The 12171-nt window shown below is 56.9% G+C and overlaps 5 protein-coding genes across 5 annotated transcripts; 3 read left to right on the top strand and 2 right to left on the bottom strand.

Annotated features, from left to right (window-relative positions):
• Positions 1–704: 704 nt before the first annotated feature.
• LDBPK_061340 (protoporphyrinogen oxidase-like protein) lies at positions 705–1400 on the top strand (the record flags this gene model as incomplete). The annotated part of the gene is made up of 1 exon (XM_003858391.1): positions 705–1400. The coding sequence occupies one exon, from the start codon at positions 705–707 to the stop codon at positions 1398–1400; it is 696 nt and encodes a 231-aa protein (XP_003858439.1).
• A 1025-nt stretch (positions 1401–2425) lies between these two features.
• On the top strand, positions 2426–3331 carry LDBPK_061330 (coproporphyrinogen III oxidase; the record flags this gene model as incomplete). The annotated part of the gene is made up of 1 exon (XM_003858390.1): positions 2426–3331. One exon carries the CDS (start codon positions 2426–2428, stop codon positions 3329–3331), a length of 906 nt encoding a protein of 301 aa, XP_003858438.1.
• Positions 3332–5056: 1725 nt separating this feature from the next.
• LDBPK_061320 (pteridine transporter, putative) lies at positions 5057–7018 on the top strand (the record flags this gene model as incomplete). Its single annotated transcript, XM_003858389.1, has 1 exon — positions 5057–7018. The coding sequence occupies one exon, from the start codon at positions 5057–5059 to the stop codon at positions 7016–7018; it is 1962 nt and encodes a 653-aa protein (XP_003858437.1).
• A 2792-nt stretch (positions 7019–9810) lies between these two features.
• On the bottom strand, positions 9811–10527 carry LDBPK_061310 (hypothetical protein, conserved; the record flags this gene model as incomplete). The annotated part of the gene is made up of 1 exon (XM_003858388.1): positions 9811–10527. The coding sequence occupies one exon, from the start codon at positions 10525–10527 to the stop codon at positions 9811–9813; it is 717 nt and encodes a 238-aa protein (XP_003858436.1).
• A 699-nt stretch (positions 10528–11226) lies between these two features.
• On the bottom strand, positions 11227–11598 carry LDBPK_061300 (hypothetical protein, conserved; the record flags this gene model as incomplete). The annotated part of the gene is made up of 1 exon (XM_003858387.1): positions 11227–11598. One exon carries the CDS (start codon positions 11596–11598, stop codon positions 11227–11229), a length of 372 nt encoding a protein of 123 aa, XP_003858435.1.
• Positions 11599–12171: the final 573 nt, after the last annotated feature.

The following is a 12171-nucleotide window of genomic DNA, read 5'->3' as shown; positions in this document are numbered from 1 at the left end:
GCATTGCTGTATCGCCTGCGCCTACGGCGGTTTCGCACCAGGAGGCTGGCGTTGAACAGGCAGGGTAGAGTGGAGTCCACCTCATGTTTTAGCGCAGAATGAGCGTGATAGCAAAAAAAGAAAGGAAAGCAGTTAGTTGTTCCTATCTTTGACTGAACTTATTTACTGATATGGAAGTGCTCTCCCTCTATCACACACAGTTTACTTTTCTTTTTCCGTTTCGCAGAACCCATACGTGCCTCTTGGTCTTTTTCTCTATTTTGCATTCTTTTCCAGGCGATTCGAGTGAGCGTGAAAGGGAATACTGTGTAAAAAAGTAATGGTTGTAGCAGAATGAACGCCTGAGACAGCGTACTGCTAACATGTGGCATTTGGTATTACTGTGTTACACAGAAGAGGCGCTGTATGTGTAGACGTCGGAGCGTCGTCGGCGGAAGAGTGTTTGCAACGACGAAGATAGATCGTTTCTCTGATCTTCTTGGGCCTTGGTCTATGCTTTTACTCACTGCTTTTTCTCGCTTTTATCGTGGGAGTTGGTTTCACGCCAAACACTTAATCACCGACAGCAAGGTGCTAGCATGTATTCTTTCCCTTTTACAAGTTCGCCATCTGCGGAGTTGTTGCCTTGAATCAGGGGTGCTGCGTGTTTCTCAAGTGACGTGCTTCAGGGAATTTTGTCAGCATTCAGCTTCTGTCTGTTCACAATGGCGTCACAGAGCCCCAAGTACCTAATGTTGTACTCTACAACAGACGGGCATACCAAAACGATTGTGGATACAATAGCAACGCTACTCACCGACGAGACAAAGGCGCGGTGCGATGTTGTCGACATCAAGGACGGTAACAGTTACGTGCTGGCAGACTACGAAAAGGTTCTCCTCGGTGCGTCCATTCGCTACGGGCATTTTAGCGCTGCCTTTATCAAGTATGTCAAGCAGCACCATAGTGAGCTTAACGCTATGCCGTCGGCTTTCGTCAGCGTCAATCTCACAGCACGCAAGTCAGACAAGAACACCGCTACGACTAACGTTTACACACGGAAGTTTCTCAATCAGTCATCATGGTTTCCGCAACTTGTCGGTGTCTTTGCAGGCGCGTTGCGGTATCCTCGCTACAACTTTTTTGATCGGGTCCTGATTCAATTCATTATGATGGTCACAGGTGGGGAAACGGATTCGACGAAAGAAATTGTGTACACTGATTGGGGTGCTGTTCGAGTATTTGCGTCTGACTTCGCAGCTTTACCTTTGGCAGTACCACCGCGGCCGAAGGCGAATGCAGCAGAGAAGCCTGATGGTATTCTCAGAAGTGGCAACGGTGCGCGCTGTTTGCTCGCGATAGTCGGCATGTCAGCGGCTGTCGTTGTCGGAATCCGTATAATCGTTGCAAAACGCGGATAGAGCGTGCTCATTAATGCGCTTTCGGTTCTGTTCTCGCGAAGGGAGACTTCTGGATGTGGCTTCAGTTTCCGGTGCCTATTCTCTGTGAAAGCCAGGCGGCGGTTCTATCCCTAGCAATGCGAATCTTCTTCTGGTGGTGTCAGAGCTACGCACTTACGACGTGGGGAAGGTGAGAGCGATGTAGCGCTATGGATGTCGGCGTTCAGGTCGTGCATAGCGTAGTATCGGAGCGGCCTGTGGAACTGAACGGGTTTGTGTCATCCAGGTGATGGACGACGGGCGAATGCAAGCCGAACCTATTCCCCCCGGCCGCCACACTGCCCACTGCTGTAAGAATCCTTAGCCGCCCTGATAGGGATGCGCCAAGTGGGGACCTGCGAGGCAGGTGGTGGGTAGAGGTTGAGGAAGAGGCCTTGTTGAGATGACTGAGTTGGTGCACTGTTGTAGTGCGTGTGTACGGCTGCTGCAAAGCAGCCGATGGGGCGTGCTACAGGCCGGGTGGGGTGGTGTTTACCTCATCTTGTACGGCATATTGAAGATGCTGAAACAAGAGCGACGAAAACCCTCTTCGCTTGTGTTCGAAACGGAAAGGCGCATCCGAAAGTTCTCGTAAGGATAAAATGTTATGCGGGCGTCAACTCCTCATGGAGAAAACAAAGCTGGCATCCCTCACTGTGTGTAGCATCTGATTTTATACGATCTCAGGAAAACACCTTGTGCCGCACAGCTAAAGTGCCACAGTTGCGTCTTCCAGCTCTTTTTGTGCTCTTGGCAGCTTTTGTGTTCACAGGTGCTTTCAACTGCCTTGCGCTGTGACAGTGTGTGCCCGCTGCTACTGTTCCTTTTATGTTTGCCCTCTTATCACCTCTCACGGTGAAGCACTCGCTCTCTCATGAGCTTTTTTTTCTTCCTTGTTGCATCGTTGGCTCAGGATAAGTCGAAAAGAGACAGTAGCGCGGGTCTCCATCACCGTAGTGTTACCTTATCACCCCCACGCGTGGCCCAGACAAATATTTTCTCTAAAAATGTCGCTTGCAATCGAAGCTGTAAAGGACTTTCTTGTGAAGCTTCAGGATGACATATGTGAAGCTCTCGAGGCGGAGGACGGACAGGCAACGTTCATGGAAGATAAGTGGACACGCGAGGGCGGCGGTGGCGGCCGCACGCGCGTCATGGTGAATGGCGCCGTGATCGAAAAGGGCGGCGTGAACTTTTCACACGTGTATGGGAAGGGACTGCCAGGGTCCTCGACAGAGCGGCACCCTGACATGACTGGTTGCAACTTCCAGGCGATGGGAGTCTCGCTTGTTATCCATCCAAAGAACCCCCATGTCCCCACATCGCACGCGAATGTGCGTCTCTTTGTTGCCGAGAGGGAGGGCAAGGAGCCGGTGTGGTGGTTCGGTGGCGGCTTCGATCTCACGCCGTACTATGCTGTGGAGGAAGACTGCCGCTACTTCCACCAAGTCGCACAGGACCTCTGCAAGCCCTTCGGCGCTGACGTGTACACGCGCTTCAAGGTGTGGTGTGACGAGTACTTCTTCATACCTTACCGAAACGAGGCCCGTGGGATTGGCGGCCTCTTCTTCGACGACCTTAACGAGTGGCCGTTTGAGAAATGCTTCGAATTTGTGCAGGCGGTGGGCAAGGGCTACATTGATGCGTACATCCCAATTGTGAACCGGCGCAAGAACACACCATACACAGAACAGCAGGTGGAGTTCCAAGAGTTCCGCCGCGGACGGTACGCGGAGTTCAACCTGGTGATTGACCGCGGCACGAAGTTCGGCCTCCAGTCTGGCGGTCGAACCGAGTCCATCTTGATTTCACTGCCGCCGCGTGCGCGCTGGGGCTACGATTGGCAGCCAGAACCTGGCACGCCGGAGGCACGGTTGACGGAGTACTTTTTGACGAAGAGACAGTGGGTGTAGGCCACTCTCTCTACCGCGGTGCCATGCACATCCCACACTTATATTTCGCTATGTGACTGTCGTGATTTGCTGTGTGTGCGGGAAGCGAGGGTGCATGCGCAGCCGTGTGTTTTTTCGGTACCTTGCTAGCTGGAGCCTGCACGTATTTCGTCTTTGCCGTCCGCAGCTTCGATCAACTTTGAGTTGAATACTCCGTTGGTCGTCGGCAGCACGGTAGCGCAGCAGCAGCGAGCATTCTACGTGGCTTGTGCTGGACCATCACGTGCTTTGAGTCACGAACCGGACATTATTCGTTTGTCAAGTTTTTTTCTTCCTTGATTCCACTGTCTTGCAGTAACAGGCGGGCCGCTCACATCGCGTCACACAGTCGGGGGGCGTAGCAAGCGCGGGCTTGCAGCGACGTAATCAAGGAAGTGCTGCGTGGTGCGCTGGGGTGCCATCGAAAGCAAAATCAAGGGTGCCCCATCGCTCTTCCATTTCTTTCACACCATCACGGCCCTCTTACGCTTTTACACCTGTTGTGTGGACTGAAAACGCAACGCAGCAATGTGCTCTCCGTGGTTGTGGCCTAGCTCTGGTGGTCAGTGCAGCTTGTTGTTGCTTCTCTGCGCGCATGTATAGTGTGCGGTACCTGTGATGATTGAGACTCTGCGGTGGTGCCCGCGACGCTGGCGTGCCCCCTGCAGCGCGTTATCGAAACACAGACTTTCTGCTAACGTCATTGATCTTTTTCCTCTCCCCTACCCACGCCTGAAGGCACTAATATGAGGTTTCGGAAATGGCTCGCCAATGGCGAGTTTTAGTCCTTCGCGACTTGCGTTTCAGATGCTCTCCAGTGGTGTGGGAATGGTGCAGTATTCCACGGTGGCTAGGCAGCCGCGCAGTCTCACAACCACATGCGAACCCGCGCTTTATTATTCTATTGTGGTGGCTGACATACCGGTTGTCTGTTTAACGAAGTCTTGTGCGTTCCTAGTGATTGCGGCCACCACTAATCAACTCTATATCTCTTCTGGAACCCGATCACTTTCCTACCAACCGAAGGAGTGCTGGTCGCGCCACTTCATGGGGAGCAGTTTGGTAATATCAACTTTCTCTGGTGTGCTGGGGTGCTAAAAGAAGACTCCGAGCCAACCGCCGCTGAGATTGAAGAGGAGGGCATCGCGACGCCCTCAGAAGGCCGTCCAAGCGGAGGGGCATCGGTGGCTTGAAAGTGGCCGCGATTGTTCCTGTGCTGCGCGTTCATGAAGCACACGTTTTCTCCCTACTCCCTGCAGGAAAACTCTGCCAAGGGTTCCAGTGGCGGTGTGCTGAAGACGTACGTGAAGGACGCAACGCATACCGCAAAAAATAAAAAAGGCAACAACTCCTTTTTCTTGGTGGATAAACGAGGTTTGCTTTCGTCGTTTGCCGACAACGTCATGGAAGGCTTGACGACGTGGCATGCATAAAGCTGTTCCGCCAAGGTGCATTGTGACTTGACGTCACTACTTCCCCCCCCTTTTTTTGTCATTCCTCGACTTCTCACTTCCTACTCATTCTCTACAACGTTGCGTGCCAAGTGTCTCACAGTGACTCGGTGATGTTTTTTCTTTTAATTCCACAACTTCAGTAAAGCAGCAACTACACCATCTAAAAAAAAACAACGGTTTGACTCGTAATTTGTGTCTTCGCTCATACGTTTTTGTACAACTTTTGGCTTTCATACGTTTTTCTTGCTTTCCCATGGCGTCCGCACATCCGATTCAGGAGATGCGCAACGGCGGCGCTGCCGACCACCGCGAAGATGGCGCGACTGAGGTTACCCATGCAGAGTATGAGCACCCCACAGCGACGAAGTGGTTCAATGCTGCGCCTTGCTTGCGCTATATCCCACTGTTCGGCGAGGTCACTGCCGCCTTTGGACCCAAGTTCTCCCTCTCTCTCGGTCTGTGCTACACGCTGTCGAAGGGTGCAGCCAGCCGAATTATCAACGTCTCTCGCCAGCCGATGTTCATTGTCCACTACGGACTGAACGTTGCACGGTATCAGCGCCTTGCCACCATGTACAGTCTCGGGTGGTCGCTGAAGCCATTCATCGCCTCGATTGCCGACGTGATCGCGCTCTTTGGCTACACGAAGCGGTGGTACATGGCGCTCTCGGCAGTGCTGGGCACAGCGGCCGCTCTGGCGTATGCACTGCTGCCTGCGAAGGAGTCGTCGGCGAACGCCGCTGCGGCGTTTGTGTTTCTCACCTGCTTTGGCAAATCCAACATCGACATTCTGTCCCAGGGCCACTTTAGTCGGTCGATGCGCGAAAACCCTGAGGCGGGCCCATCGGTGGTGAGCTGGGTGTGGGCCATGACGTTTGTCGGCACCATCCTCGCGTCCTGCATGATGGGACCCTTGTCAGATGCCAAGCTGACGTACGTTGGCATCATCTTGTCGGCTGCGCTGCAGCTCGCGACAATCTTCTTCTTCGTTTTCAACATGTACGGTGAAAAGAAGAACCGCACGAACCGCCGCAAGGACGCCCTCATGCAGTTTTGGGAGCTGAAGCGCTTGGAGAAGCAGCAGGCCGCCAAGGCTGTCGATGGTCGCGTGGTAGAGTCCATCGTGGACTCTGGTGACGTGAAGGGGCTCGCAGTGGCCGAGGTCGCCGGTGATTCGCGAGAGGATGATGACGCAGATTTCGTGGAGCCAGATATTGGTTCGTGTCTCGGCGGCGCAGTGGAGGTGAACGTCGACGTTGCAGTGCGGAACTGGCGGCTCATCGTGTACGCGCTGATTATGACGTGCGGCATTATCACCCAGGCCTGTGTTATGGTGCTCGGCACCCGGCGCCATCTCCTGTACGCTTGCATTGGTATCGCCACCGTGTTCATGGCTGGCGCCTTTCTCTCGCTGCCGTTGATCGTCGCCAAGGCAGCCGTTTTTATCTACCTCAACTCTCTCCTGTACTTACAGATCCCTGGCGCGCTCTCCAACTTCTACCTCGCGAAGCCCAAGTGCCTGCCGGACGGCCCGCACTTTTCGTACACGTTTTACCAGACTGTCGGCGCCCTCATCACGGACGCCGGTGGTGTGACCGGTGCCGTTCTCTTCACCCGCTTCTTCTCGAAGCACAGGTACGCCTTTGTCTTTATCGCGACGACACTGCTGCAGGCACTGGGCTCGATCTTTGATCTGATCATCGTCAAGCGGTGGAACGTGCACATTGGCATTCCGGATCACGCCATGTATATTCTGGGTGACGCGATTGTGTACGAAATCTGCTTTGTGATGTCGCTGATGCCGGGGCAGATCCTCATGTCCCGCCTGTGCCCGCGCGGCACGGAAACGATTGCATTCGCTCTCTTGGCTGGCTTCAACAGCGCCGGCAATTCGATGTCCCTCGCCGTGGGCTCTCTTCTAATGGAGAACTTCTGGCCTGTCTCTGCAAAGCCGCCGTGCAACTTCAAGAACGTGCCATACTTGATCATAACGGGCCACTTGTGCACGCCGCTGCTGGTCATCCCACTCGCGTTCCTGCTGCTGCCGAAGGCACGCATCTGCGACCGCATTGACATTGACGGCAACGTCATCGCAGAGGACGCCAAGACCGTTCAGGAGCGGCGCTGCCCTGTTGTCAAACCACACGCCGCCTTCGAAGGTGAAGGGCAAGGACCAGAGACCAAGCAGGGGGACTCACGGGAGCCAAAGGCCTGAGGAGGAATGTCGCGCAGTTCCGCGGCTGCACCTCCCAGGGTGCTGAGCCGGAGCAGACACGTCGTGTTTTTTTTTCGTTTTCCAACATCGAGAAGGAATGCTCTTTGGCGTGTGGGTGGTGGTGGAGTCGACTGCGTGCTTGCGTGTGTGTGTGTACAGCGACGCTGCACAATCCTACCCCCGTTGCGTCATTGACGCGTTGTTTTCTGATACTTTAAGGATTGTTTCGAATTTTTTAAAAGTGATTTCCTGATTGAGAATGCATCCAGCCTAGCAAACCCGAAGTCGTCGTCGTCTTCCAGTTCGCTTTTGTCTTGAAATTTAACTCCGGATTTCTCTCGCGTTTTCTTTTACCCGAAGTGTGATGCGTATACGCTGACCAAAGAAAACGGCGGAGTCAAGGCCGCTTCTATTTTTTTTTACGTGCTCGTTCTGTTGTCTAACACCCTTCCTCCGTAAACCGCACGGCCTGCCAAATAACCACTCGCCATGATATGGTTGTCTCTGTTGTTCATCGAAGTTCTCTCCACATCCGCGTGCAACACGGTGTTCACCTGACAAGAAAAAGACCACAACAAAAACGAATGCTGAACCACGCCGACAGAGATGATTCCCCACGCAGGATGCTCTCTCTTCGCGCAGCGATAGCCGCTATTTCGACATGCCGTTGACGCGCATGCGCGCCACAGGATCAAACCTCCTTCGCTCTCTGCGCGCCTTCGCCTGCGGATCTATTCTGTTTCCCTCTGCGCTCGCCTCTTTTTCTTTCCCTTGCGGTGGCGCCCGGCGGAGCCGCGCCCCTGGCCCCGGCCGAGGGCCCTGGGCGACCCGCAGGGGGACTAGGCGGGCCCCAACGGGCACAGGCGAGGGAGGGGGGGGGGGGGCACCGCCTGGCGGCGCGCCCCACCTGGCAGTGACGCCGAGCAGGCGGTTGCGCGACGCGCGGATTCGCCAACGCCCAAATAGCGACGCCGCGCAGCGCAGGCAAGCGAGGAAAGACGAGAAGAGGCGGGCGTCGTTGGGCTTGGGGGGCGCTGCAGCGTCGCACCGTCTCATGGGGAAAGCGGAAGGTGGGGAGAGAGACGCCAACGTGGGACCGCAACGGCGTGGCACTTTGTGCCGCGACAGTGTCACGTCACACCTTCCAGCAGCACGTGTGGTGATGGGTGGGCGGGCTGTGCTGATGACTCGCGCGTATTCAGATGTTTCTGGGACAGCGTCGCTGCGGAAGACGGACAGGAAAACACAGGCGGGGAGGAACCGTCAAGAAGGGAGGTGAGACACACGACACCACACGAGGGGGAGGGGGTGGGGGGCAGCGGCACAGCTGGAGATACCGAGAACGGCACACTCTACATCAGTAGTCTTTCAGGGAGATGCCCGCGTGTCAAACGGAGCCGGCGCTGCTGGGAGAGATCACGTCCTCCACGCCGACTCCCTCGCAGTGCACAGCGAACGGCTAGAGCACCCATGAAAACCACCGAATAGAGATGAATATCCGTGCGTCATCGCGTGAGTCCCTTACATGAGGGTGCAGTCGGTGCACGCCGACTCCACACATCGAGCCTCGCGCAGCTTCTCCTCGTGATTCGAAGAGCTGGCGCTCGCGGCCGATGTGATGAAGACCACTCTCTTGCCAGACACACGAGGAGGCGAAGCCGGGGCGGCTAAGGAGTTCGCCATCGGTGCCGCCTCCTTGTCGTCAGCGTCGTCGTCCTCGACCACGATGCCACCGGCGGCGGTCTCGTTGACTGAGCTCTGGTAGGCATACGCGTTGAGCGCGGCCACGGCGTCAGAGGTGTTCGGCGCCTCCGCTGTAGCCACCTCCGCGGTTAATGGCTGCTGCGCCGGCTCTACAGAGGGCTGGATTGTGACCGGCTCTGCTGACTTGGCTTCCGCCTCTGCCACGGCACGCGTTGTATTCCTCCCTTCAGCGCCGCTAATCCTTGGCGGTGGGGTCGGCGTCGGTGTCTCGCTATCCGGCGGGCTGTCGCTTACGGCGGCGCTGCCGTTGCCCCTGCCCCCGCTTTTACGACGCCTCCCCATTGCTTATCTGAGCACCCGATGCGAAAGAAATCGATACGAGGAGATGTGGAGAGAGTCCGGCAGAGTGCGCGTGCGTGATGGCAGGATGCAGAGCTGCAGAGACGGCCAAACGATTTGGACGACAGCGGCAGCGGAAGGGGAAGCGTTAGCGAAGCGAGCGAGGGACGGTGAAGGAGAGAGGGAGAGAAGGGCGTGGTAACATGCGACGTGGGCACAGGACGCACGAGGCCCGCCAGATGTATATGCCACCCTTCGAAAAGGCGTTATTCTGCTTTCACGCAACTGTATGGAGCGCATGTGTGCATGGAGCGCGCGCACACAACGCAGAACACGTGAGGTACCACGACTATGGCTCGCGGCAGCTCTTCACCGCGGAGTATCATGGGCCACATGGGCCTGAACGGGGTCTCTGGAGTCTCTGATGCCCTTTCCAGTTTTGTTTTCCTTTCGGTCTCTGCAGCGCACAGTGGGGAAGGATTGCACGAAGATGCGCACACGTGCGTATACCCCATCCCGGCCCCACACGGGTTCCTCAAGCTTGGGGAGGGGGAGGGGGAGGGGGAGGGCCGGCAACCACAAACCGGAAGAAGCTCGGCAACGAGGAAAGGATTCCATCGCGACAGAGCGCACCGAGCGAGAGAGTCCGTGCCCCCCCCCCTCCAACACACACACACACACCACACGCCACACGCCACACACGAGTAAACCCGCGGGCATCGGCAAGCCAGAAGGGGGCCGTCCCTTCTCTACTTCAGCAGTCGAAACACATTAAGCCCATTCTGCAGAACGAGGTGAAAGGGAATGACGCCAAAGTAGATGAGCGCCGCCACGTTGAGCAGCAGCAGCAGACAGAGAAGGAGGTCCAGGCGTTCAGCCTCCTCCTTCTGCATCGCAAACGCCTCCAGCACGTCATATTCGTTGGAGTGGTGGCCCCTGTGCTTGGCGGACGTCTGCCGCCCCCGCTTCCCACCGTAGCTGCGCGAGAAGCGAAGGAAGCGCGGGCTCACGTACAGGAAGTACGCCGCGGCGACGATGAGCAGGTTTATGGCGACATAGTTGACGAGCAGGATGAGCGGCACCTGCACCAACCGCTGCGGGATGTTGTAGATCTCACTTGAGAAGCGGACAAGGAGGAAGTTGATGAGGACGGTGGAGGCGATGCTTAGCCACTCCGACGGGTTGGTGAAGGCGAAGGCGAGAAGTGTGTTCAGGACGCAGAAGATGCCAACCAGATACCAGTCGACAACCTGCTCAGAGAGTGGGAAGCTCACGAAGAGAAGGCAGATCAGAATGCTCGGCAGGAACCGCGTCGGGCTGCGACTCTGACGCTCCTCATTCAGCTTCTTCGTGACAACCTCGAGGTATTCCTGCTCCAGCTGCTGCTTCTTGCGCTCCTCCTCCCTGCGCTTCTGATTTCCTTCGCGGATACGCTTCGCAATCTCCGAATTCGACACCGACGACATCGGACGCGTGCTGAGAGAACGAAGGAGGAATGGGGAGGGGGCGAAGCCGTCCGAGCAGCACTGTGTACAAGAGCACGTACACTCGTCTCACAACGCTGCAACGTAGAGCGACGAGGGACGAACGGAATGAAGGATGAATGGATGGTGAGGGGCGATCAGCGAGGAAGTTCTTCCTCGTTGGACGTAGCAAAACAAGGGACGACAGAGATGCGAGTCGCGTGTGCAGCTGTTCACGCAAGTGCTGTGGTACACGCGCACGCAAGCGGCGCTCGGATGGGCGGGGAGGGGGGCCGAAGAGAAACAGAGAAAGGAGGTTGGAGAGCGAGGCAAGAAATAGGCGAAGTCGTTGAGGAATGCGGCGTGCATACATACGTGTGTAGACACAGGGGCGACAGAGAGAGAACAGGCGCTGACGGGCACGCCGACGTCGCCGCTCACGAGGAGATCGCCTGCATGCCAAAGACCAAGAAGGGAGGCGGTACGCTGGGTGAGGGACTTGGTGGCTTGCGCTTCTCTGGTGTTGCACTGCTTCGTGCGCCGTCGACAGATGTTTGCTCTGCTTTTCCTTGTGCATTGTTTTACGTCCTCATCTGGATGTAACGTGATTTGCGTGGGCTCTGCAGCTACCGTATCGGTGTGCCTGTAGCTAGCAGACATGGCATGAATCGGACTGCGAGGGATGCGCATGGGCTCTGCGTTTTACAAGTGCAGCTGCGCTGTCACGCGGCGGAAGAGGCCTTCGCGCACCTCTGGCGGGATAGCAGAGCGTACGTGCGGCATGATCTCTTCAAGAATGTCGCCGGCGTCGAGTGGTGCACCGGACGCGGCTCTGCGCGCCATAGCCTGGCGGATCATCGCCTGCGTGTGCCGACGCCACTGTGAGGCGCCGTTTGTGCTATCCAGCTGGTTTCGCACCCAAGCGGCGAGCTCCGCCTTTTGTGCGTTCGTGAGTGCCTCGTAGGCAACGTGGCCGTCTTCGGCACTCGTGGCCATGGCATGCGCGTAGGTGAGTATCTCTGCGTGCGTGTGGGTGTGCGCGTGGAGGCGGGTCGGCGTCGCTGCCAACACCATCGGGAGAAGGGGAGCGCGACGAGTGGTGATGTCGAGAGGGGACGAGCAGGCGAGGAGAAGAAAAGGAAGCAAAATGAAGAAGGCCCTGCCGGTGGCTGCACATGCGCACCGAGGGAGGGGGGCAGCAGAGAACGACGTTGCGTGTCTCAGAGGGACGCGGGTCCTGCAGTTATGGCGGCCCTGTCAGCCGGGCCGCTTTTCACGCGCGTCGCTGCGGCGGCTTCGCGTGTGTCTCAGTTGATGCTGTCGAGTCGCGTGCTTGCTTTCTCTTTGCATCCCGTCACGCTTCAGATCCTCCGATGGCCGAGAGAGAGTGGTTTACCGGAGGTGGGGGAGGCCGGAGACGCGTGCACACACAGGGGAGGGTGTAAGATAGGGCTGGAGAAGGGTACGCTGCCATCGACTCGCGCCTCATTCCTTGCCCCCCCCAAAAAAAAACGCACTCACCAACCTCCCTATGTGCGCGTGCGTCGCCTTCCTATCCCCGATGCCGCTGGACACCCCCGCGCGGCATCTCGGCGTCCAGCGCCGACGACGTGGGAGGGAGGGGGGAGCGCAGAGCGGTGTGGCGCT

Source organism: Leishmania donovani, chromosome 6, assembly GCF_000227135.1.
Source record: "Leishmania donovani BPK282A1 complete genome, chromosome 6".
NCBI classification, from domain to species: Eukaryota; Euglenozoa; class Kinetoplastea; order Trypanosomatida; family Trypanosomatidae; genus Leishmania; species Leishmania donovani.
Note: the sequence above shows the minus strand (reverse complement) of the source record. Positions and strands in the feature narration are given on the sequence as shown.